Source organism: Kogia breviceps, chromosome 3 (genome assembly GCF_026419965.1).
Source record: "Kogia breviceps isolate mKogBre1 chromosome 3, mKogBre1 haplotype 1, whole genome shotgun sequence".
Lineage (NCBI taxonomy): Eukaryota > Metazoa > Chordata > Mammalia > Artiodactyla > Physeteridae > Kogia > Kogia breviceps.
Genome location: NC_081312.1, coordinates 1,212,386 through 1,237,304, shown reverse-complemented (window position 1 = coordinate 1,237,304; position 24,919 = coordinate 1,212,386). Strand labels below are relative to the sequence as shown.

The following is a 24,919-nucleotide window of genomic DNA, read 5'->3' as shown; positions in this document are numbered from 1 at the left end:
CTGCCAGCAGATCATGGGACCTCTCAGCCTCCGTAACCAACCATGAGAGCCAAACCCTGCAGTGACTCTCTCTATACACGTCCTGTTGGCCCGTCTCTCTGGAGATCCCCGGCTAATACAACCCTCCTCCCAGCCCTCTCTCTTCTTGGGTTTCACAGCTGCTGTTGGGACCACAGAGTTACTGGGACGTCTTCGGCCTCCCGCTGAGCGATGGCCGTGCTACTAGGGCACAGGGCCCCGGGGCCTGGCACAGGGCAGGTGTGCAACGCAGACCTATGGCGGGGGGGAGGTGGGGGCAGGAGGAGGGAGGGAGGAAGGGAGGGAGGGTGCCCGCCTGAGCTGAGCTAGTGCGGCTGAGCCTCAGAGCCAGTGCAGCTCTTAGAAAACCCAAGGGCCGGCGTCCGAGGCCGAGTGCTGGGTGGGGGTGGGGAGGGAGAGGATGGGGTGACGTGGGGGCCTGGCGGGGTGCAGGCTGTAGGAGGGCGGGGTGACAACAGAGTCCAGCCCCCGACTGACCCTGCCCCACGGTGAAGCCCGAAACGGAGAGGGGCCGGCCCTGACCCCCGCTCCTGCACCCTCATGCGTCCCGCCTTGAGGTCCCAGGAGGAAGAGGCAGAGCACAGATCCCAGGCTGCCGATTAAGGGCACGACGGCTGAGTCCCGACGTTGCCCCAGCAGGTGGGGCGGGGCGGGGGGCAGCAGGGGCGAGGAGCCAGCATTTCCCAGGGTCTGTCCCGCGCTGGGAGCTGGGGGCATTCAGCTCTCTACTGAGTCCTATCGCCTGGCAGGTGCCGAGCTGCCCAGACTTGTAGATGAGCAAAGTGCAGCTCAGAGAGGGGAGGTAACTTGCCCAAAGCCACACAGCCATGAGGGCTGGTGCCAGCCCAGTCTCGCTGCCCACTTTGTCCTCCAGCCAGCTGCTGGTGTCCCGGCACCTGTACCAGCCCTGATGAAACCAGGTCGGAGAGAGGCTGGTGCCGGCGGCTGCCGGCCCGGGGAGTGCGGGCAGGTCCCCGATGGGTTTGCGCGGTTTCCACCAATCAAGGGGGCTGCCCGAGGGACGTGGAGAGAGCCCTGACCCCTGTGCCTCTCTGCTGGGCGTGGAGGAGGTACAGCCGTAGGAACCCCCCCCCCGCTGTGTGCCTGGGGTGGACCGGGGCCGAGAGGGGCAGTGAGGCAGAGGGTGGCCGCCTCTCGGCGCCCCAGGGTCCCGTGGGGGCTGCGCGTGGCCACGGTGGCCTGGACCACACCGGTTGTGCGTGGTCTGTGCAGAAGCTGGCGAGGGGCTCCGGGGCTGGCGCTGCCCTCGCCGCCCTGTCCACGCTGGGGCCGGGCAGCAGACTCTCCTAGGAACGGGCCGGATGGCAGATGATTTAGGCTCCGTGGCCGGGCTCAACTTTGCCCTCATAGGGCAGAGGCAGCCGTGGACGGAAACCAAGGTTGCACGGCTGTGTGCCAGTAAAGCCCTACTCGCTTTTATTTACAAAAACCGGGGGTAGGCGGGGCGGCCGACGGATGGAGTTTCTGAGCCGTTTTCTGGAGGCGGGCTGGGTGGGGGGGGGTCCTAGAGTCACACGAGACCCCTCCCGCTGAGCCCTTGCCCCGAGGCAAACTCTGTGGGCTTCCTGGCCACAGGGGGCTGGCGCCTGTCCCACCGCCCGAGGGGCTGCACTTCTCAGGCTGGGGCTCCAGGGCAGAAGTTTATGTCTCCTCTTGCTGACCAGAGAGGAGGGAACGGCTGGCGCCGGCTGTCCCCGAGGATGCCCTGTCCTGCTGGCCGCACAGCAGTTGGCTCGGGTAATTTACTAGCTCTGGGGCAACGTCGGGACTCAGCCGTCGTGCCCTTAATCGGCAGCCTGGGATCTGTGCTCTGCCTCTTCCTCCTGGGACCTCAAGGCGGGACGCATGAGGGTGCAGGAGCGGGGGTCAGGGCCGGCCCCTCTCCGTTTCGGGCTTCACCCTGGGGCAGGGTCAGTCGGGGGCTGGACTCTGTTGTCACCCCGCCCTCCTACAGCCTGCACCCCGCCAGGCCCCCACGTCACCCCACCCTCTGCCTCCCCCCCCCACCCAGCACTCGGCCTCGGACGCCGGCCCTTGGGTTTTCCAAGAGCTGCACGTCTCCAGAACCGGCCTGGGAAGGCACACGTGGGTCTGGAGGGCAGGGAGGGGGCACCGCCCCCTTGGCTTTTCTGCAGGCCTGGCCTGTGTTCTCAGGGCCTGGGAAACGGCCACCTCCTCTCCCGCTCTGGGGCCAGTGGCCTGTCCTCGGGGTCGCTGCTATTTCTGCCAGAGAGGAGAGGTAATTATAGCTCAGCCTCTGCCAGCTGGCTGGGCTCTGCAACCTGGCAGAGGGGCCTGGGGCGGGGACACAGGCTGGCCACAGATTGGCTCCACCGGCAGGCAGCAGCTCCAGACCAGGGCAGCAGGGCGCTGGGACGTCGCGGCCCCGTTCACCTGAGCAGCCCAGCGCCCGCCTCTCCAGGGCAGCAGGAGGGGCACCGCCAGCGAGACCAGGCCGGGGCTCTGCTGCACGGCGTCCACTGGGGGACGCCACAGAGCCCAGCTGGCACCACCCCTCACGGACCCAGGAGGGAGCCAGGTGAGAGCCACTCAGGGGCACAGGTGATACTCACCCCTCATCTGGGAACGAGGCTGCTGGAGTGGAGAGATTCCCCGAAACGGATGCGGGCGGAGACCCTGCCGCAGGCGGGCGCGGGCAGCGGGCTGAGGCCGGGCGGCGCGCACTGCGGCCCTGGCCGGGGGCCGGGGGGCCGCCCACCCCACCCACCCGGGCCGTGCGCTTTCAGCGCTCATTCGAGTACAGGCCCAGGCAGACCAGGCAGTGGGTGACATCAGAAGCCCCGGGCCCTCTGAACCTCGTGTGTGCCGTGTACAGGGCGGGTGGCCGGCACACTCGGCCGTGTCCCAGGCCACTGGCACTCTGAGCGCCTCCCCGGCGGCCAGGCCTGACACGAGGGCCCCCCCGGCCCTTCACCCACGCTCCTGCCCGGGGCCATGTGCAGGCGAAGCTGGACTGCGGATGCCTCCACGCCCCACCCCGCGAGGACCCAAGCCCTCGGAGGCACGGGAGCCAGGGTTCTCGGGCTCTGGCATCCCGCACGGGCCACGGCACAGGCCGCAGGCTCGGACACTGACACCAGCAAGCCTTCCCCAGAGGTCCTCCGGGGCCCTGCTGCTGGCCGAGCCCAGAGGGAACAGACGCGTTACCGGGCTCACTTGACCCCAGACCGTGGCTTTGGGGCATCACCAGAGACACGGCCGTTTTCTGAGCCGACTCAATCAGAGGGAATCCGTATCCTGGCCCGCCGTGCGTGTGGGGCTCAGGACGCACCATTTATTCGGCGCTTGCTGTGCGCAGGTACCCCGGGAGGCTTAGCTCTCCATCTTGACAGCACTCTGAACAGTGGGCAGAAGCTGGGGACTGGAACTTGGGCCGATGTGGCCAGTGTCCGGGTTAGGGGTCCACCTGCCCTCTCACCTGGGGCTCCCGAGGCCGAGGTCGGCTGTCCCCACGCACCCAGCAGGCACACAGCCATCACCCGGTCCTGCTGCCACCCCAAGTCCTGGATGCGCCCTAGAAAGGTGTGGGCCTCGCATCGCAGCGTGGAAGGGGCCTCGGGGCCCCCGGGCCAGTTCCCACTCTGTGGATCCCCGCACCGGGCAGGGCCAGGGGGCGCCGGGTGGGCCTAGTGAGCGAGGCCAGCCCCACGGGGCCTCCCTGGGAGTCCTCCCCTGGCTTAATGCAGAACTGGTGTGATCTGGGCAGCTGCCAGGCTGTGAGCTCTGGGCTGGGAGCAGCCGCTAGCCGGCCAGACCGCACTCTTTGCCCCGCCCTCCAGAGGGGAGGCCAGCATGGGGGCGTCCACAGCCTCCCGACCCATTTCCCAGCTGAGGAACCGCGCAGCGCGTGGCCTCAGGCCCCTTAGTTCAGCCAAGCTGCTCTGGGCAGGGGGTCAAACTGCCACCGGAAGGCCTGAAGGCAGGACAGCCCAGAGGACCGCCGAGGCCACCGCCCCGTGGCTGTAATGGAAACTTCTCGGCTGGCCTGTGAGCCGCCGCAGCTCCGGTTCCCACTGTGCTGGAGGCTCTAATCGCCAGCGGATTATAGGCCGTCAGGTGGGCGAGCTCACGCAGGGTTGCGACAGCTGCAGGAACCCAGGTGGGCCGAGCAGTGTGCGTGTGTGCGTGTGCGTGTGCGTGCGTGAGAAACGTGGGGGGGGCATGTAGTATGTGTATATGTGTACGAGTGTGTGTGTTTGTACGTGACGTGTGTTGTGTGTGCGTGTGAGATGTGTGTATGATGTGTGTGTGTGAGTGTGGGGGGTTAGGGTATGTGTGTATGTGTGTGCCATGTGTTGTGTGTGTGTGTGTGAGAAATGAGGGTGTGTGTTTGTGTGTGATGTGTGTACATGTGGGTTGCGTGTGAGATGTGTGGATGGTGTGTGCGTGTGAGTGTGTGCGGCTGTGGGGGGGTATGTGTACGTGTGGGGCGTGTGTTGTGTGCGTATGTGGGCTGTGCGTGTGTATATGGTGCACATGAGCTCAGCCTCCCCGGCGAGGTCCTGGCGGGCCGCCCCCACCTCCACCAGCCCCGGAGCAGGTGTCCGCCGCAACGGGACAGCGGGAGGGCCCGGCCGTGGCGCTGCTGACCCGAGCCCGGGGCTCCGGAGGGCCGTCTGTCCCCTGAGCCCTGGGGTCCCCCCGGGCGCACGGGCACAGGGAGGGTTCGAGGGGTGATGGAGCAGGAGTGGGTGCTGTGCCGGGTGCCAGGCGTGGGGTCAGAGCCAAGGAAGGGCCCTCCCTGGGCAGGGCTGGCGCCGTGCCGGGGGTCTCAGAGGTCCCTCAGTGAGGACAGAGATGTGCCAGCAGGCCGCGGGGGAGGGAGCGGGGGTCGGACCCGGGGCACCCACAGCCCGGCCCACAGGAGGCGGAAGGCCAGTGAGCGGCCTCACAAGTGGTGGGGCAGGTGTGGGCAGGACAGGTGGCCGGGACCCAGGACTCCGCGCTGCTCGAGGCGGTGGACCTGGTGGAGCGGGCCAAGCCCAGCCCGCAGCCCCCTGGAGGCTGGCGGAGCAGGCGGGGTGGGGGGACAGGGCCGGAGAGCTGGGCCGCAGGGCCCCCTGTGGATGTTATCACTGTCTCCCAAAGGCCTCGCATCAGGTAGGGCGGGAGGGAGGGAGGGTGCTCGCCCAAACCGCACGGGCCGTCAGGGGTGTGGGTCTTGGCGTGCGGTCCCGGCCAGACCCCCTTCTCCTGGAACGCGGGCGGAAGCCGGAGGAGCCCCGCTCGGCACCGGAGCAGGAGCTCTGGGGGCGGCCCAGGGAAGGACAGTGCCCCCCTCCGCTCCGGGCAGTGTTCTGAGAAGCCCCACCCTCAGGGGGCGTGGCCTCCCCAGGCACAGGGCGGGGCAGAGCCGGGGAAGGGGGGGTGCGGGTGACACTCTGCAGGCCCAGGCCCAGAGCTATTTTCCACACTTTATCACCCATCTGTCACGAGGCGGCCCGAGAGCCCGGGCGCGCGCTCGTATTACACGCTGTCCCTGCCAGAGCCCAAGGCCTCCCGCTCCCACATGGGGCCCTGTCCTCGCCACCCAGCCCGGGGTGGAGGGGGCCCTGCTGGCGCTGGAGGAGGCCTGGGGGGCAGGCGAGAGGTGGTCCCCGGAGCGGCCTTTACCTGCTGAGCCAACCAGAGCCGCACACTCCTCCGTTTTCCCGGGGGGGAAACTGAGGCCTGGGGCAGTCCCTCCTCTTGACCAAGGCTCCTGAGACAAAAGGGCAGAACCCAGGACTCAGGCCAGCCCCGGGGGTCTGCAGAGGCCCCGCTTGCTCCGGGGAGGGGCGTGGCAGGGATAACACTTTAACGGGAAGCTGGAGCCTGAGCAAGGCTGCCGGGCGGGGTGAGGACGGCGGGCTCGGGGCACCTCCTGGGAGCAGAGAAAGGCCCGGGCAAAGGCACAGGCCGGAGGAGGCCCAGGGCGCCTGAGAGGCGCGGGAGAGGGGACATCGCGCAGGAGGCTCTCCCCGTGTGCTCAGGCTCCGTGCCCGGTGGCCACACCCCCTCCCTGAGTGATGCCCACGGCTGATGGCCCACAGGCGGGTCCCCAGGTAGCCTCTGAGCCCCGACATGAGCTGCCTCACTCACCCCCACGGGGGAAGCTGCTACTGCTGCTTCCATTTTCAGCCCAGCAAACTGAGGCATCGGGAGGTTAAGAGACTTGCCAAGGTCACACAAGGTCACAGGAGGCACAGGAGGCACAGGATGGAGCCGAGTGAGGCTGCCTGCCCTGGAAGCACAGAGCTGCCAGGGGACACACACCACACTGCACGCGCACGCACGCACACACACGCACACGCACACCCAGTTGCAGGCACAGTCACACACTCACATACACACTCGCACACGCGCGCACACGCACATCTGTGGACCCCCACGCGTGCACGCTCACAGAGAAGTGCTCTCACAGCTGTGCACACACTCACACACATTGTCCCACGACCCCCCGCCTGGGGGGAGGGCCCTGGGCACAGTAGGGGCTCTGACAGCTGGGCCCGCTGGCAGTGATGCCGTCCCCACCCCACCCCACCCCGTCCCCAGGGCCCCCAGGCCACCCTTTGTAAGACCCGGTCCTTCAGATAAGGCCTCCCTCCCCATCCCTCCTCCCCAGGCTGGCCAGCTCCCCCCACGACCCTATTTGCAATAAAAAGCCTGATGCTGAGATAGGAGAAAATTGCTCCTTTTTAAAATAACTGGATGGCCGGCCTGTTATCTCCCAGGCGGAGAAAGCCCTCCCCCACCTGGCAGCTCCCCTTTGGGGAGGCCCTGAAGGAGCTCCCCTTACTCAGCTCCATCTCAGCCCCTGGGGCCAGGTCCTCGGAGGGTGGATGGAAGCCAGAAGACTCCTCATAAAATGCAAGCATTTGACCACACAGGAAGGGAGCAGTAATGGTCGCCAAGGACCCAGACCAGAGAGCCCTGGCAGAGCCTGGGTCTGGGGCAGAGGGGAGATGGTTCCCTGGCACCCCACCCCGTCTCATCGTCCAGGGGGAGGTGGGCAGAGAGGACCTGGCAACAGCCCCTGGTGTCCACGTTGCCCCACATGTACAAGGAGGCGGGTGGGGGGAGCCACCACCCCACAGGGCCCTCAAAGGACTGAGGCTACATGCCTGCCGGGCTTCACCTGCACAGGCCCAGTGGGAGCAGGACAGGGGGAGGTCCCAAAAGTCAAGGACAGTTCAAAGGATGTGAAAGAAAATTCACACCGGAAGGGCTGCACTTAGTGAGGAGAGGTGGGAAACGCTGCAATCAGAGGCTCACTGATGAGAGAGGGCAGGCGCCGCCTTACACCTAGTACATGAGCAAGCCAAAATCCGGGGAGAGAGAGGGGGAGGGAGAGACAGAGAGAGGCTGGGCAGGGCTGAGGGGCGGGCCCACCAGCTCCAGCCCCCACGAACCCCTGCAGAAGGCTTTCCTAGCCCCCGTGAAGCCCTGACACAGCTCAGCCCTGGACCCCATCATTCACGCCTGGAGCGTCCCCCAGAAGGAGGCGAGCGGTGATGCTTATTGCAGTCTTAACTATGGCCTCAGAAAACTGCAAGTGACCGAAAGACACTGCAAATGACAATAATCACATGCAAACCTCCCGAACATCCGCAATAACAGAGGAGGGTGGTTGTCAATTATGGAGTCAGCCCTGTGGAATATTACGCAGCCATTACGGCTGATAATTAGGAAGAGTGGCAGCGGGGGAAGCTGCCGACGAGCTGGGTTTTGAGCAAGCAGGATTCCTCTGCACCCCGAGCACCTCGAAGGAAAGCAGCGTCCGCCCGCGGGCCAGGCTGATGGGACGAGGAAGGCAGCCCAGCTTCCTGGGAAGAACCTCTCCTCCTTTTACTTTATTCCTATGAGGACTGTTCCGTGTGCAATAAACAATGTCTTTGCTTATCTTAGGACCATGTTCCAGTAAATGAAGACGGCAGCACACGCCCTGAGCGCCGACTCCCTGCCAGAGACGCGGCATCAGACCGGAAAGAATGAGGAGGCGGCTCCAGGCTCACCCACGCTCAGGGCGGGGAGGGTGCGGCAGGGCCCTGGGTGGGCGCTGGTCTGGGGGAGGGGGGGGGCTCAGCTGGAGGCGGGGAGGGGGAACAGAAGAGGGAAATGTGGTCCCTGGGCTTTGCCCGAGCTGTCCTCTGCCCCAGGAGCCGCGGGAGGGAGCTCGCTGGGTTGGGGGGCTGGAGGGGGGCCGGCGGAGAGGGTTAGAGGCCCCCAGGCTGGGCAGAGCACGGCCAGGAGTGCACAGCATCGGACCAGGGCTGAGGCGGGGGTAGAGCCTGCGAGGGGCCTGGAGGAGGGGCCAGAGCGGGGAGCCCCAGGGGCCGGGAAGGGCAGGCAGAGGCAGAGGCGGTGGGAACCACGCAGGACTGGGGAGCAAGGCAGCAGCAGGTCCGGCGCTTCTCCTGGCGGCACAGGGAGGAGGGGTTGGAGTGGGGGCGAGGGTGGAGGCAGCAGGACGGCGAGGTGACAGGACGCAGCCGGGTCAGGCCCGGGCCCAGGACAACGGAGAGCCGGCAGCAGCCGGAGAGGGAGGGAGCGTAAGGGGGTCCCCCCAAGGCGCGGTTGGGGCCCCGACTTCAGGCCCTGAGTCCCGATCCAGCCTCTGAGCCTCTTGCTGGCTAGGGCAGGCCACAAACGTAGGTGTCCCAGCCGAGGCAACGGGACAGCCATGAGCTGGGCCAAACCCTGGGGCCGGGTGGGTCTCCCACCCCGGCAGGACCGCCTCAGCCCCGAAGGCCAGCAGCGGGCTCACGCGGCCGGCGGCCCCCCAGCGGGGCCATGTCACAGACGGCCCCGGATCACAGGGTGTCCGCGCAGAACAGCCTGCTCTCGCCACTCGATCGATGGCGACGCTGAGGTCGGAGCGGGCTGCTGACCCCTGGCTCCACCTTGCAGACACACAGTGGGTGGGAGGGCGGCCCCTGGGTGGGCTGTGTCCCGGCTCCGCCCCGCACCCTGGGCCGGCGGCCTCCTGCTCAGATGCCTCCCCTCGTCCACAGGCAAGTGACCGAGGCCCAGCGTGTGGCGAGGGCCGTCCCACGGCAGGCTCCGGGCGCTGCTGCCGGCCAGCCACAGGGCGCTGAGCTCAGGCAGGGCCCCCCGGGACAGAAGAGGCCACCAGGCAGGGCCCCCCGGGGCGCAGGGAAGTTCCGTGTGTGCAGCTCAGCCGTGAAGGCAGTCAGTCCTCGGGGGACGCCAGCCGCACCCGCCGTCACCGTTACTGACGTGCAGAAGCGATGCCGGACCCCGTCGGGAGGGGTGGGGGCACAGCCCGGGCGGGAGACACAGGCCTGCGAGATCACGGACCGCACCCGTTCCCGCTAACACGGCCATCCAGTCGTGACCAGTCTGGTGGCTTTGTCCCAGCCCTCACCACTTGGCAGCGGCCCTAAGGGGTCAGACGGCCAGGCTGGGGCCAGGACAGGTCCGCAGAGGGTCTCCACGCCCCTGTCTGGTCCCTGCTGCATAAACCCAGCGGAGGCGGCAGGGACGCCGCAGGGGCTGCCTGTCTCCAGCCTCGGGGGGGCCGGGCGGGAGGGGCTCACTCCTGCCTGCCTCCCCCTGCTTCCCACCCCCCAGGAGGACGACAGGAAGGGCCCGCCGTCTATCCTGAGACGAAGCCCGCAGGAGCACCGCAGCCATGGGGCCGAGCCACGGAGGACCACGAGGCGCGTGCGGTTCCGCGAGCCCCTGGAGGTGGCCGTCCACTGTAAGAGGCGCGCGGGCCAGGCGGGGCGGGAGGACATCACCCCGGGTCTCACGGAGGGCTGCCCGCAGGGACCACAGTCACTGCCCTGTCCTCACAGGCGTGACCCCAATAAAACCCAGGCCCGTGGGGTCGGTCTGAACAGAGTGATGGTCAAGGAAACAGCAACTGGCAGGAAAAATGTAAGCAGAGCTGCCCAAGTCATTACTGTCTTCCTGAAGACAGGCCAGTGGGTAGGCGTTCCCAGAGCCCGCCCCGCCCCCGCTCTTCCTTCCAACGCTCTGAAGTTTCCCACTGCTCCTCAGCTCCTCCCACCCCCGCAGCCTTCACCGCCCGCCTCCCAAAGTCTCCCCGCTGCCCCGCCCTAGGGTCCTGGTGCTGCCCCCAGCGCCCCCTCTCCATCCCAGTCTACCTCACTCCTTCTCCAGCCTTTCCCGTGGGACACTGCCCCTGTAGCAGCTAGCTGTGCCTCGTAACAAATCACCACAAACAGAGCAGCTTCAAGCAACCCACGCTGACTATCTCAGTGGTCCCACGGGTCAGGGTTCTGGGTGCAGCAAAGCTGGTCCTCTGCTCAGGGTGGCACAAGGCAGGCATCAGGGTGTCGGCCAAGGCTGGGCCTCGCCTGAGGCTCGGGACCCTATTCCAAACTCACGGGGTTATTTGCAGAATTCGTGTCCTTGCAGCTGTTTTATATGACCCTCGTTTATAAAGAGCTCGCCTGATTAGGTCAGGCCCACCCAAGACAATCTCCCTTTGATTGACTCAGTCCACGGTGGGGATTTCCATCACGGCTGCAGAACCCCTGCCCCTTTGCCGTGTTCTGTTGGTAGAAGCAAGTCACAAGCCCCCCACACTAAGCAGAGGGGACCACACAAAGGTGAGGACCTGGGGGGATCGTGGGAGCATCTTAGATTCTGCTTCCACAGCCCCCCAAGGCGCGTGCTCCCTGAGTCCCGCCAAGTTGCAGATAAAACTCACTCCCCCGCTGTGTCAGTGTCTCCCTTGAAGGCCCACCGTAAACGTTGGGTCCGGGCCTCCCGCAGGGGTCTTCACAGGCCCCGCCCTCCCCGGTCTAGCCCCCAACCCCCGGAGCACAGCTCAGCACCCACCTCCGGAGCTTCCCAGCAGCCCCAGAAGCAGAGACTCTCAGGTGGGGAGTCAAGGCCCAGACAGTCCGGGGCTGGCCTGGGGTCCCCCAGTGAGCAAGAGGAATGGACAGGAGGTGGGGGGGTCCTGCCTGCCTCTCCAAAGTGCCAGCCCCTGCTGGCCCCCCGGACCCCTGCGGTCTCCCCCTCCTAGGCTGCTGCGGGAGTTCCACACCCCACACTCCCACAGGGCCCTCGGAAGGCTCTGAGATCAGTGCCGGGATCCGGAAGCTAGAATCTGAATCAGCAAGGCTGGGGCAGAAACCTGGGTGGTGCCGGGCGGCCTGGCCGGCCGGGGGATACGAACACCCGGCCGGGTCCGGACCTGTGGGGGCCTGAGTCTCCATCTGTAAAGCGGGGTAGCTCTAGCTGAGCCAGCCCATCTGGGGGTCCTCAGGGTGGGCGGGTGAGGTGAGGGGCCCCGGGGGCTCCTGGCTGGCGGAGGCAGCGTGCCTTCTGAGCGGGGTGCCCTGCCGCTCCGCCCGAACCCACTCTCACTCTCCTCCCCAGACATCGCCTGCAGGGAGCCCTCCGCCACAGCCAGGGGTAAGTTCTGAGCCCTCGGTCCTCACCCCTCAAAGCCCCAGCCCACACGCTGGCCCAGCACAGCCCCAGCTCCAGGCCACTGCCAGACCCCCCACTGCTCCAGCCGGGCTCCCCACCCCGGCAGGGCCCTGGGGTCCCTGACAGTCACGGGTCGGCGGCAGCAGCCCTGGGGTACCGTCTGCCCCCCTCACTCCTTCCCCGGGGAGGGTGCGAGGGCAGGGCCTACGGGAGGCCCCGTTGCAAGGAGATCGCGGGCCCAGTTAGGGACGGGGAGACCCTCGCCGCAGGGGCCCACCCGACGGGCAGCACCGAGGTGCCAGCCTCAGGGTGAGCCGTGCCCGCCCACAGCAGCCTCCCCACCAGCCCTGCAGGGAGGCGGGCACCCAAGGGTCCTCACGGGGCCGGGGCTCAGGCCCGCGGGCCGGGCTCACCAGTCCTCCTCGGCCCCAGTGCCCAGCTGGCGCAGGCCCCGCGACGGCGCCCTGATCCTGCGGCTGACAGCGTGCGTCCTGCTGGTGCTGGCCCTGGGGCTGTGCTGCAGCCGGGCCGAGCCCGTGGCACTGGCCCTGGAGGACCTCCGGGCCCAGCTCCTGGTCCTCCTCCTGCGCCTGCGGCTCGCGGCCCTGGCCTGCTGGCGCCAACTCCTGCAGCTCTGATGGCCGACGCTCACCGCCCCCGGGCCCGGGGGGCGGCACTGCAGAGGGAGAGCTCCAGGTCGGGGCTGGGGGATTCCAGACAGCCCTGAGCCCTGGACTCAGAGGGGCTGCTGCAGGCAGGGTGACTGGGAAAGGGGGGCCCACGGCTTGAGATCAGACGTGGGGTGCTGAGGCCTCGGATGCGGCAGGAGGCTCCCCAGCTCCAAGCAGGCAGCCCCTCCTACTTCACATGTTGGGGTGCCCTGTGAGGTTTTAGGAGAACAAGAATTCCACCGCTGAAACTCAGGGACCCACAGGTTCCAGCCCCCAGGCTACCCCTTGGGCCCTTCCCTCGCCCCAGCGGGAACTCTCGGTGACCTTGGGCCCAGCCCAGACGTGGCCGTGTACAGCCCCTTGAGGACGCGGACACCCTCCCTGTGTCTGTGGGCGTCCTAGGAGGAGGTAAAACCGGGCTTCTGCTGCTTGGGGCCTGCAGCGCAGACCCCGAAACCCCTCTGGGAGAGGCTCTGGCTGCGGGGCGGGGGCACCCCCCCCGCCGTCATGTGCAGGGCAGCGGCCCGGAGCCCCCGGCTTGTCTGACGCCTGCACTGGGCCCAAGGCCTGGGGACCCCCTCCTACCCCGGCTCCTCTCCAGCCGTCGGCCTGGGGGTGTGGCCGGCACAGAGAGGACATCGGGGGGCCGAGAGGACCCCACCACCCTCAGGACACAGCCACGCGGCCTGGGAGTCCCGTGACTGTAGACACCGAGCCTTCGTCCCCGTTGCCAGGCCAAGGAGGCCACGTGATGACAGACCCCAGGGTCCCCTCAGACGCTGCATGCAGTGGGGCCCTGAACAAAGCGGGGAGGCCCGGGGTGCAACACCAGGAGGCACCGCTGGGGGAGAAGCTGCACCCCCATAACCTTCAGACGAGTGTCTAGGCAGCCGCCGGTGCTGAGCTGCCCTCCCGCGGGCCTTCTCGAAGCGTCTGTTCCCACGGCTTACGTGGGGAGACACGGATTCTCCATTAAAACACGCTGCCACCTCTTTCAGTCTGGGGGCTTTTACCCACAGGAGGGACATGGGGACTGATTTGCGGTGGGAGTCTCTCCAGCGGCTGCAGCAGAGGGGGGCAAGCCGTCCCCTCTGGCCTCAGGGCTCCCTTCGGGCTTCAGGACTTGGGGAGCCCCGAGTGGGGAGCCCAGCCGAGAGGGGCGGTGGCCTAGGGGGGACCACAGCGGGGCTCCGGGCCTTGGCCCTCGGGGACCCTCCAGCATCACACACCCCACACACACCAGCCCACCCCACCCCCAGCCTCATCTCGCCCTGCCCCTTGAAGAGGACAAGCAGGTTAAGCCAAGTGCCAGAGCCCTGGGGCAGGTACCGGGGGGCGGGGCGGGGGCGGAGCCGCCCAGAAGGGGCTGGGCTGGGGCACCGCCCTCCTCAGGGCCTGCTGCGCTCAGCTAAGGGCTGTTCGTTCATTGCAAAGACACGCTCAGCCCTGGAGGGTCCGAGAGACCATGACCCCCATTGTTTTCGGAAAAAAATTGCTCAAGGTGTACCCGACAATCCCAAGAATTCCAAAATTTGAAATCCATCCTCACACCCGTGGAGTCTCGACGGGAAGCACTGAGAACGGAACCCATGAGAAAATGTGCGGATGTGAGGGTACAGCCACCGTAGGGGAGGGGGACCAACTCGCAGTTCCTAGTAAGTTTCGGGAACTCCAGGAGCAAACACGGAGTGCAGTGATTTAAGTCTTAAATCGAAAGCAGATAGAATAATGGAAAAAAGGCAAACTGGAGATGGAGAAAAGGCAGACGGGCAGGGCTTCCCTGGTGGCGCAGTGGTTGAGAGTCCGCCTGGCGATGCAGGGGACGCGGGTTCGTGCCCCGGTCCGGGAGGATCCCACGTGCCGCGGAGCGGCTGGGCCCGTGAGCCACGGCCACTGAGCCTGCGCATCCGGAGCCTGTGCTCCGCAACGGGAGAGGCCACGGCAGTGAGAGACCCGCGTACCGCAAAAAAAGAAAAGACAGACGGGCAAAGAGATTCCTCCTTGTCCGCTTTAGAGGGTCAGGTATTTTTGTTTCTATTTTGACTTGAGAAATAGATGGATACATTTAAGTTTAAGAATCTTTACTTTCAGTTAAGCCAGAAGTAGAAGTAAAACAGGATGTCCGTTATCAAACAGCAGTGGGGAGAAGCAAGGCATCATGGAAGCAATCGGGTGGACCCACCTCAGGAGCCTCAGAGGCACGGCCACCCCTCCTGTCCAGCCCGGGGGGTCTGTCCCCTGCCCACTGAAAGGGCGCGCGGCTCCTGTCCCAGTACCCCCTCCCCGGGGCCGGCTGTGCCTTTCCCAGAAGCCCCCGGGGTGGGGATGTCTGGGGGTGCCAGTGCAGCCAGCCAGCGTGTCAGCAACGGTCCCGCTCTGCAGGTGGCCCCGTAAGTGCCCGCAGGCCTCTGCTAGCCTGACCAAGGTGCTGCTCAGATCAGCGCCAGGCCATCCACAAGTGTCAAATCCGCAGCAGACCCTTGGGCTCCAGAAGCCCACATCCTGGCCCTGCTCCTCCCCCCAGGGCCCAGACGGCTGCTACCTGATGGGGGACAAGGCAGAGCTACCCCACCTCCTGCTGGAGACCAGGAGCTCTCCAGGGCCAGACGGGGTCCCCACGGCCAGCGGACCAGGGCGGGCGCATCCCCCCGGGGCCTCAGGTTCTGTCAAAACACCTCCCAAAGGGCCCTGCTGCTCTTGCCAAAGCTCTCAGCCAGGCCTGGGGCCAGAGCATCTGAGATGCCAGCAACCTCAGTCACCCTGGTCCCAAGCCCCCACTCCCGAAAGGGGCCAGCTGAGCAGCGTCCGATGACAAGTGACCTGCAGCCTCGCTTCCCGGGCCCGGGCTGCCCGCCACACCTGGCACCTTGACCCAGGCCCAGATCCGTGGCCTCTGGACGCCCCGTTGCTCCGCTTTTTGGGAGACTGAACCACCCACTGGTGGTGAGAGCCCTGGACGTGGGGAGCTGGGGGCTCACCTTCCCCTGGAGGGTGGGGGGCAAACTACAGGCGGGCCAGACTAGGAAACTATTGACTAAGCTCAGGGGAGGGGCGGGGCGTGCTTACACCTCGGGCACCCCAATCCCGGGCAGGACACGGAGGACAGGGTGCGGAAGCCGGGGAGCCCCGAGAGGAGGGGCGTCCACAGCCAAGCAGCCCCCCGGTGGCTCGTCTCCGAGCTCCAGGGTCCCAGCTCCCCGACCTGCTGCCGAGGGCGCAGCACCGTGCCCTCCGGGCCTCCTGAGTTGAGAAGGCAGCCCCCTCCTCTGGGGTGCAAGGGGCCCTGGGGGCACCCGGGGATGGGGTTGCAGACGGCTGCCCGCTCAGGTCTCCACCCACACCCGCACGCTCCCACACACCTGTGCACGGGCACGCTCACCTGCACACTCACACCCACGTGCACACACGCTCGCACCTCGCCGTGCAGGCCCGTGTGCGCACTCTCGTGCACACACGCTGACCACACGTGCACCCACATCACACGCGCACGCACACCCTCACGCGCCTCACATGCACACAGACACCCGCGGTGGCCCCTGGCCCCCCCGGCTCCCCTGCGAAATGGCACCTCCACATCTGGAGTCCACGTCTCCGCCCCCCAAGCTCAGGCCCAGCCCGCACGGGGGCCCCTGGGCCTCCCCAGGCAAGTCCCCAGGACGCCTGCGAAGCCACCACCTGACCCCAGGCCCAGCCCCCTGTCCCTGTGCTTCTTGCGCTGAGACTGGTCTGGACCCAGGGGCTCTGGAGCCACAGCAGATTGGACTCAGCCCTGGGTGGGGGCCACCCGGGGCCAGAGGGCGGCTCCGTCCCACACTCGGCTCTTTCTCGCAGGTGGTGGCGTTCCTGTCCCCACGCGGCTCAGGAGCAAGTGACAAGAAGGACGTGTGACCACCGCGGGCCGGTGGGGTCACGCTGGGGACTCGGGCTGCTGCCACGGAACCTGGCAGGAAATCACGCAGACGGCATCCAGCCGGGGCCCGGGGAGTACGGGGACCACAGCCAGCCCGCAGGCCGGAGGGCGTCCCTCCAGGCGGACACGGAGACGGGCCCGTTGCCCCCGCGTGGCACCTGGGGGAGGCCCTCCCACCCCCGTCGGCTGGCACGCCGCTCAGGCTGGGAACGGGGCACCTGGTGAGGGGGTCGCTCAGGACACGCGGTGCCGAGGGGAGGCATGCGGGGGGCCGGGCGGAGCCATGTGCCCTGGCCGGGGCGGCCGGGGCCAGGCCTAGATCACGGCGCTCTTCTCGCCCTGGAAGGCGGCGTGCGGCGCCGGCCTGGCCAGCAGCAGCTCCTTCTCGTGGACCAGCTTGTCCAGCAGGTCCTCCTGGCGGGCGTTGCGGTAGACTTTCAGGAAGGCCAGGACGGTGATGGCCAGCCAGGCCAGCCACGAGGCCCAGAGGCCGAACTGCGGGGGGCAGAGGGCGGGGTGAGGGGCCGGCCAGACCCAGTGGCCAGCACCCGGAGCCCCGGGAGAAGGACGGACCCGCTGGGGAAGGAACGAGGTGCTGCGGGGACAGGACAGGACAGGACAGGACGGGGATGCCACCCCCGGCATCTGGCGGCCCTCCCGGCCCCCAGGCTGTGCAAACGCTTTGGAACTCTGCCCACGTTCGCACCCTGCCAGGGCCCGGGAGGGGCTGGGGCCGCTCGGCTCCAAGGGAGCTCGTTTCATCCCTAATGGAGCCTCTTCCAATCGCCGGAACAAATTGACCTTTATCTGCCGTTTCCCAACAGTTGAAGGGGAAACAGTTTAATGAGAACCAAGCCTCCAGCTGCAATTAAACGGACTCAATTGAGGATGTTTGCCATCAGACTTAGCCTGTACCTTCCTTGATCTGATCAGCATAAATTCCGTAAATTCAGGCCGCAGCATTTCCCACTAAATTCGCGGGAAGGTGCCTCTGGCAGGCTCAGCTCATCCCAGCCGGACCCACGCAACGTCCAGCACCCTCCACAGGGCTCCTCGCCATGGAAAGAGTCCTCAGATCGGCCACTGGCCGATGCGGGTCCAGAGGTGGACCTGCAGGCTGGCGAGCCGTGCCCTGTGCTGAAAGGACCCACCCTCTGCCCGGGGGGGGCCCATCACCCCCGACATCAGGGTCCTCGTCAGGGTCAGATGCAGATTGGGAGGGACGGGCCCTCTCTGACCACATGTCCCCACACGCCTGTGTTCCAGCTGACAGGGTCCCCAGAGTTGCCCCGTGGTCGCCTGGAGGGCAGGGGGCGAAGCCGATACAAGGGCAGGGCTGGAGGAGAAGGGTCTCCCTGACAGCGGCTGGGGGGCTCCTCCAAACGCAGGGGTGGATCCCCTCCCGGGCCAGCCTTCCTCGGACTGCCTGGGCATCCCTCTCTGGGGACTCAACTGGGAGCCCTCAAGCGTCCATGTGAGGGCCCACTTGGTGCCAGGACCAGAATCCAGACTCCCGGCCCCGGCACCGCAGACCCAGGAGGACGCCCGGCTTCCTTGCCAGCACCACCCGGCACAGGGCCACCCCCTCACTCCCCAGGCCGCCACCCCCGCTTCTGCACTTAGCTCGTGCTGTTTCCCCCTCCTAGGACGCCCCACAGCCCACCCCTCCCCACGCCCTGCAAACACCCTCTCAGTCTCCGAGATGCAGCCGTCTGCTGGGAAGACTTCCCGACTGCTCCCCCAGTACAGGGCTCACTCAGCTCCGTCTCCTCTGCCTGGCACCGTCCTTGACCACGAGTGTGTCTCCTGCCCCGGGTGGGGGGAGGGGATGGGCTGTGGCCCCCCGCCCAACAATGCACGCCTCCCTCCTGCCCAGGCAGCTCCACCCACCTGGGCGATGGCGAACTGATCGTAGAAGGCAGAGTTGTCCACGTTCAGTTCCAAGTCGATGTCCTGGAGCTCTTCGCAGCTAAAGTGGCAAGACACAGGGCGGATGGGGACTGCTGGGGGCCCAAGCACGGGGAGGAGCAGAGCATCACCCCCACACGGCGAGGGGCTGTCCCCCAGGTGCGGCAGACAGGTGGGGCGGGGCCCCACTGGTGGGGCAGGGAACCCGCAGACCTGGCCCCCATCTGGCGCTGGACAGCGGGGGCCGCCAGCGCTGCCCGTCCGTCACTCTCCTGAAGACCCCAGCCTCGGCCGCCACAGCTCCGCAGCACTGCAGAGCCAGGGGCCTCAGAAGCAGGGGTGCAGGGCTGCTGCTTCTAGCTCCTTGGTCCCCGGACTGAGCTACATAGTAGCCCGGCTGAAGCGCCGCGGGCATCCACGGTGGCGACCCCACCCGCCTGCCCCGCTCACCCCTCACCTCCTGGAGCTGGCAGCACAGGCCAGCGCAACCAGCGGGGACCGGCAGGGCGAACTACAAGGCGCCAGCGACCTGCATGAGCTCCCTGTCTGTAGACAGGCTGGGCCAGGCCAGCCTCAGCAGCCTGCAGTGAACTAGGCCTGGGCTCAGGGGCCCGTGGCATCCCGAGATGTCAGGACACCTTAACGGGAGCGCGCTGCCTGGAAGAAGGGGGCCCAGAGGCCCAGGCGCGCCCTGGGAGGGGCTGGAGGATGGGGTTTGTGAGGGTGAAGAAACTCTGTCTGGAGGAGCCCAAGGCCATACCCAGGGGCCTGACCCTGCTCCGAGGGCTCCGGGGGCCGGGGGGCGTGAGGAAGCGGGTGGCCGGGGGCGCATCAGGCAGGGCGCAGCTCAGCATGGGCAAGACCCCGGCCCGCAGAGGGGCTGCCCTGGTGGGGACCCCAAAAGAGCCACCCACCCAAGGTGCCTGAACTTTCCTCTGTTGTGTGTCCCAAGCTGCTACAGAGGCACCCCGGGGAGCCCCCCCCCCAAGGTAAACGTGCAGGATAAGCAGGTAGAGGCCCCCTGCCCCCGGCCACTTTGGATCTTTTGTCCATTCTATACTTTAAGGTTCCAGATCTGATTTTTCTTAAAGAAAGAATCTGGAGTCTCTGGAAGAGGTAACCCAACGGTCCCTGCCTTTCCAGGGGAATGGCCCGGGGCCCTGGACAATGCCCCCTTAGGGCTGGGCCGCGGGCAGCCCTTTGCTGGGGGTCAGGCAGTCACCACGCTCCACCTTGGGCCGCCCCCAAGCCAGAGACGGCCCCTGGCTCACGGCCCAGAGCATCCGTCCCAGCCCCGAAGGCCTCTGGCCCCGACGCCCTCCCGCCAGAAACTTGCACTCCCGTCCCTCACCGTCCCCACCCCCTCCATCCTCAGATCCCACATCCTCCGTATTACCACACCTGGGCCCAGGCCTCTGCCCCCAACGGCAGCACAGGGCCGGCTCTCCAGGGCCTTCCGGGACCTGGAGCCCCCCCCACGGGGTGCCCCGTCACCCAACCACGTGCCAGCAGTGACAGGGAAGCCGGAACCTCCGACCTCCTGGGCCTCCATCACCCCCCAGACCCGGATCCACGCCCAGGGTTTGTGGGGCCCCTGCTCTTGTGTGGAGCTGTTGTGGGCTCCCCGAACTGAGAAGGGGGTACGGGCCCCAGGGCAGGGGCGGCCAGGTGTGCACAGGCGGGGGAACAGGCGAGACGAGCAAAGCTGCGGGCTCGGGGTGGGGCTCGTGCAGGAAGACGGCGACCCCGGGAGCGGCGGGCGGGGCCCAGGGCACACACCTGTGGGGCACGGCGCCCTTCTCAGTGACAGCGTCACACCACATGGTGAAGCCCACGCTCACGAGGGTGCTGGCAATGAAGACCAGGAAGACGACGAAGGCGCTGACCAGCAGGTTCAGGAAGGCGTAGAGGAAGGAGCTGCGGCGAGGGCGGGAGGGGCGGTCACCGCACCACCCCCGGTCTCCACAGCACCCCTGCGGGCCAGTCGGCAGACGGAAGGCAGCCCCCGACCCGCGGGTGCCCAGCTGGGGTCTGGGCCCCAGATGACGGGGTAGGGCCAGTGGGGTGACCAGAGGTCGCTTCCCCTCCGGCAGCTTTCCTCACCCCACAGGCCCACGCGCCGGCCAGAGCTGCCCAGCCCGTCCTCCCAAAGCCCGGGAGTGGGGGCCACGTTATAGCAGGATCACGGCCACCATGCAAACCCGAGGCCGCCCGGTTCCGAAGCAGCAGAACCAGCACCCGTGCTGACAAGGTCAGACAGCCTTTCGAGGTGCGTCACCCACGCGGGCACCCACCGGGGCCGTGTACCCACGCAGTCCTCAGTGCGGCTGGCCCGCACCTGCACAGGGCTCCGCGACCCTGCTCCGATTTCTCCACTGAAACCCTGCAAGGCCAAGAGGCGGCCCCTTCCCGCCTCTGAGCGCGATTTACAGCACAGTCTCTGAGAGCAGAACCCACCGACACTCCAGCCGCATCCCTCTTAAATGGGCACAGTTTGGGGTCTCCATCCCACGAGACAGGGAAGGGCCTGTGCTGGGGCCCTGCCAGCCAGCAGCCTCCTCTTACCCTTCCCATCGGCTTCTGGTCATTTCCTTGGCATCTGCTCTGGCTTTACAGATTTTTTGAAGAATCGGGTGTGTGAGAGCCTCACTTGGCCCCGGCCCCCCAGAGCTCACAACACGACTCCCACCCCCTCCTCCCAAGGACGGGCCGGGGCAGCGGTCAGGAACGGGAGCCCAGCACTCACAGGGTTAACTGCATCTCTCTCCGCTACCTCTCAGGGTGCCCTGCCTGGATGTGCCATCTCCATGGTGACAGCTATCCTGAGAAGCCCTGGGAGCGATTCGCAGGCTGAGGGACACGTGTGGGCAGGCAGATGGGTTGTTTTAACCCAGCGCTCCCCGGCCGTCAATCACAAACCGCTGCCACCTGGACCAGCAAAGCTGCCCGGCCCCCAGGCCCAAGACTCACCCTCCGCTCAGCCAGGGGCCGGGAAGCCACAGGTGCCACTGGCCCGCTCACTCCCTCCCCCAGCCAGCGACCAGGATGACACCCCCTGTACAAAAAGCTGCCCCTTACCCTTCACACCCCTGGGCACAGGCCATCAGGGCTCCCCAGCTGGCACAGAGACACTCGCTGCCCAAGGAGGGAGCTGGCACCACGGGCACCGCGTCTGACCACAAGCTCGCGACGCAGCCGTGAGCCCCTCGCACAGATCAAAGGGTAGCGGTCCTACAATTCCTGCCGGCACTGGCGGCCCTCAGCTGACCGTCCTGCCCGGGGCTGGAGGGGGCAGACCCGGCCTCCCCACAGGGCCAGACCTGGCTGACACAGCGAGCCCAGAGGGCTGACCCTTGGTCAGATTGTGACTCTGCAAAGGCATCAGGGCCCGTGAGTCGCTGTGAAGCAGCAAACCTCAGGGGGCAGGAATCTTTCTGTCATTCGCCCCACGATCACTAATGTGGTGACTCCTGAGCGCCATATGCCCCGTGCTCAGCCCCGAGCACACACGGGTGAACAAGGTTCGTGTGCGCCGTGGGTTCAGCCAGCCCAGCCTCCCCTCGGGTGCAGAGCCATGGCCTGGACATCCACAAGAGCCCTGACCTGCTCCTACAACCCGAACCAAGCAGCAAGATGACACCTGTGACAGATGTCATCACAGCTGACCAGCTGCCAACTGGCTTGTGTGGCGGACAGGGCGGGAGCAGGCTGCAGGACATGTGGCCTTGGGCCGGAATTCCTGATGGCTGCGGAGGACCTTCTGCCACAGACGTCCCTGGAGCAGAGAAGCCTGGCCCAGCCTTGGCGGCCATGGGCGAGGCCATCGGCGGTAGGACAGATGAGCCCCTAGGACTGACGCAAAGGGACAGAGGGCCCTAAACGTTCCTCCAAGCAGGCCACCTCCATGGGCGCACAGGTTCCCCCTGTCCTCAGGGGCCGGGCCCCATGAAAGAGCACAGGGAGAGGGATGTACACTCCCAAGGCTCCGTTTTCCGTCTTTAAAATGGGGGTGGGGATGGTTTCACAGAGCTGAGGGACACCTTCTATGAGAGGACGAAAGACAGAAGCCGTCCCTAGGCTCCCAGCTTTGCCGCCCAGCTTGTGTGAAACAGGCAGTCCTGCGTGACCAGGATTCCTTACGTGCAGGCTCTGGGCTCTTAGCTCCCAGCCTCTGGCGGTGCCTCTGAAATCTCCCACCACTCAGAGCCACGGGGGGCTGGGCCCCACCTAGAGAGCGGCTTACCTGTCCTCGCCGGGTAGAGCCTGAATGCCTTGAGGTCACCTGTCTTGTAGGGACAAGCTGGAACCCTGGACGTGAGCTGATGACCGAGCCGTGGCCCCCACCCGGCCTGTGCCCCCTCTGCCCTCAGCTTCCCAGGCTGAAGGGACCTCAACCTACCCCGCCTGCTGACCACCCATCCTCTTCCTCAGACCCCGTCTCGTAATCAGAGATGCTTGTCCCGCCCCAAGCTGCGCTGGAGACTCCGACTGGGTACCACGTGGGCTTGGCACCGCAGGTGCAGATGGCGTCTCAAAAAGCCTCCTCGGGACACCCGTGCGGGTGGAGGAGAAGGAGGAGCAGGGCAGGCGCCCCCCTGGGACTGGCCTGGGCTCAGCCTGGGAAGAGCTCCCACCCACACACGGTACCTGCAGGACGCCCTGGGCTGACACGTGGCTTCTGCAGACCCCGAAGGCAGAACTTTCGTGCACTGGGTTGAACTACGTCCCTTGACAACGTATGCCCACATCTGCACCCCCAGTACCTGTGAACGTGACCTTATTTGGAAATAGGGTCTTTGTGGGTGTCATTAAGCTAAAGACCTCAGGATGAGGTCATCCTGGATTTAGGGTGGGCCCGAAATCCAATGACTAGCATCCTTATAAAAGAAGGGAAGAGAGAAGAGGCCATGTGGAGAGGGAGACAGAGATTGGAGTGACAAAGGCCTAAGCCAAGGGACATCAGGGGTTGCAGCGGCCACCAGGAGCTAGGAAGAGGCCTGGAGGATATTAATCCCCCAGAGGGAAGCAACCCTGACAACATCTTAATTGGGGGCTTCCGGCCTCCAGAAGTGTAAGAGAATAAATTGTCTTAAGCCCCAGTTTGTGGTGCTTTGTTACAGCAGCCCCTGGAAACTCATACACGTGGGTTGCTGGGATTTCACCCCTCTCCCCCCAGCCTCGGCTGTCCCTTTCCTCTTCAACCTGCAGACCCCCCTTCCTCTCTCCAGCCCCTCTCTCCATGCCAAAGCCAAGCTGAGAGCTCTCAGGAGTCCCTGCCCACTCACAACCTCAGGGCCCAACCTCCCCGAAAGAAGCGAAAAGCCACTAAAAGCTGCCAACAGGTGATGGATGGGGGTGAGGGTGGGGGCAGAGTTTGGGAGAAGGCGTGGACTTCCCACGTAGACGGGAGGGCAGGCAACAGGCAGAGTGGCCTCCCGGGACCTCTGCAGGAGACCTGGCCGCTCCAGGGCGCAGGGATCCACAGCCTGGGCACAGGCGGGGCGGGCCACACAGGGTCCCACAGGGGTAGAGGCCCAGGGGGTGTTACTGGCTGAGAACCCCAGTCCAGGGAGCCACCTCCCACTCTCTCACAAAACAGAGCCAGGACAGGAAAAGGTGAAGAGAAAAATGGAGGCCGGGGGAAGGGAGGCTAGCGGGGCCTCACGCACCTGCTGCTCTCCCTCTCTCGCATCCCCCAGCCGAGGCGTGTGCGACGGCGGTGGGCCTCGAGGGGCTTCCCTCCGGCTTTCCTTCCCAGGAGGATGGGAACGAGGGGAGGATCCCCTGTTTGGCCGGTCGGCCCCCTGCCTGCCTGGTCCCTCCCCACCCACCCGGAGCTGGGAGCAGGCCCAAACCGGGTTGGGAGCTGTCCGCGGTGCTGACGGGTGTGGGCCCCGCCGGGCCAGAGCGGGAGGCCCAAATCGGCTCCAAGATGACGATGCAACATTTGCACCCCGGGGTGTGGACAGCGATGCGCACTTGGAGAGGGAAGTACTGGCCTGGTACGGAGAACGCCATGGTCCCTCGGTTCTGCGCGGGGACAAAGGGCAGTTTCCGTGGAAGTGGTGAGGGCCGACGGTTGATATTTTCGGGCCCCCGAGACCATGGGGAGATGCAGGGGCTCACGCTCCGCCTTGTCAGGGGAGAGCCCGGGGCGCTGCGGGCAAGGCAGAGGGCCGTGCCAGGGGTAAGGGCTGCGTCTGCCGGTGCAGGGCAGCTGCGAGGCCCCCACTTACCCCTCGTGTCCCTTGCAGAGGAAGAAGAGCGTGCGCCAGGCGTGCGCCGCGGCGAGCAACAGCGAGAGGAGGCCGGCCAGCAGGCTGAAGCGGCAGGCGGCCGGCGGGCCCCACTCCTGCACCGTGAAGCGCTCGCGCGCCTGCACCGTCAGGTTGGCGCTCAGCCACATGCCCTCGGTGAAGAGCAGGCAGCGGCCGCGGAAGTCGTGGCCGTTCTCGGACAGCGGCACCACCACCACGAAGCTGAACAGAAAGGCCAGCGAGTAGCAGACGCACTGCGCGAAGAGGAAGTTGTTGAGCGCCATGGCGGGGCCGGGCGGGCCGGGAAGCGGCCGGAGGAGCCCGCGGGGCTGGCTGGCGACGCGGACGAGGGGCGCAGGCCGGGAGGCGAGGCCGCGGGAGTCTCCGGGCGCCGCGCGCAGGCCAGGCCGCATCCGCGCGGGAGGCTGCGCAGTGGCGGCGCCGGCGGGTCCTGCGCGCCCCGCCCAGGACGCGTGCGCAGCGGCCGAGCGCGGGCCTCGCCCGGCGGTCAGCACCACGGACAGCTACCGGCGGGCTCGCGGCGCGGGAAGGGGGCGCAGGGGACAGTGCGAGAGAGTGGGGGCCCCGCTGGAGAACGGGGGTACCGACGCAGAAGCGGAACGGAAACCAGGAGAGGGGATGGGAGGCTTGCTGTGTCGGCTCACCGAGACCCGACTCTG

The 24,919-nt window shown here is 66.7% G+C and overlaps 2 protein-coding genes across 6 annotated transcripts; one reads left to right on the top strand and one right to left on the bottom strand.

The window, feature by feature from the left end:
• Positions 1-2,405: 2,405 nt before the first annotated feature.
• C3H14orf180 (chromosome 3 C14orf180 homolog) lies at positions 2,406-13,156 on the top strand. Of its 5 annotated transcripts, none has more exons than XM_059058868.2 (5): positions 2,406-2,599; positions 7,969-8,095; positions 9,655-9,784; positions 11,440-11,475; positions 11,926-13,156. In XM_059058868.2, exons 2-5 carry the CDS (start codon positions 7,985-7,987, stop codon positions 12,129-12,131), a joined length of 483 nt encoding a protein of 160 aa, XP_058914851.1. In that variant the 5' UTR covers positions 2,406-2,599; positions 7,969-7,984; the 3' UTR covers positions 12,132-13,156. The 5 variants fall into 5 exon arrangements, with proteins under 5 accessions (XP_058914851.1, XP_066883746.1, XP_066883749.1 ...); XM_067027645.1 differs by having other exon boundaries at positions 2,411-2,599; positions 7,969-8,112; XM_067027648.1 differs by lacking the exon at positions 2,406-2,599 and adding an exon at positions 3,866-4,137.
• A 1,072-nt stretch (positions 13,157-14,228) lies between these two features.
• On the bottom strand, positions 14,229-24,675 carry TMEM179 (transmembrane protein 179). The gene is made up of 4 exons (XM_059058866.2): positions 24,219-24,675; positions 19,762-19,899; positions 17,965-18,043; positions 14,229-16,569 (listed from the first exon to the last, which is right to left on the bottom strand). Exons 1-4 carry the CDS (start codon positions 24,650-24,652, stop codon positions 16,390-16,392), a joined length of 831 nt encoding a protein of 276 aa, XP_058914849.2. The 5' UTR covers positions 24,653-24,675; the 3' UTR covers positions 14,229-16,389.
• Positions 24,676-24,919: the final 244 nt, after the last annotated feature.

What these genes read in the sequence shown, in the direction of transcription:
- C3H14orf180 (XM_067027645.1), top strand. Translation starts at nt 8,052, where the DNA reads ATGAGGAGGCGGCTCCAGGCTCACCCACGCTCAGGGCGGGGAGGGTGC. An exon ending in CCTGGAGGTGGCCGTCCACT is followed by an intron (nt 9,785 to 11,439) that starts GTAAGAGGCGCG and finishes TCTCCTCCCCAG; the next exon opens with ACATCGCCTGCAGGGAGCCC. An exon ending in GCCCTCCGCCACAGCCAGGG is followed by an intron (nt 11,476 to 11,925) that starts GTAAGTTCTGAG and finishes CCTCGGCCCCAG; the next exon opens with TGCCCAGCTGGCGCAGGCCC.
- TMEM179 (XM_059058866.2), bottom strand. Translation starts at nt 24,652, where the DNA reads ATGCGGCCTGGCCTGCGCGCGGCGCCCGGAGACTCCCGCGGCCTCGCC. An exon ending in CTCTGCAAGGGACACGAGGG is followed by an intron (nt 19,900 to 24,218) that starts GTAAGTGGGGGC and finishes CCCTCGCCGCAG; the next exon opens with CTCCTTCCTCTACGCCTTCC. An exon ending in AAGGGCGCCGTGCCCCACAG is followed by an intron (nt 18,044 to 19,761) that starts GTGTGTGCCCTG and finishes TTGCCACTTTAG; the next exon opens with CTGCGAAGAGCTCCAGGACA.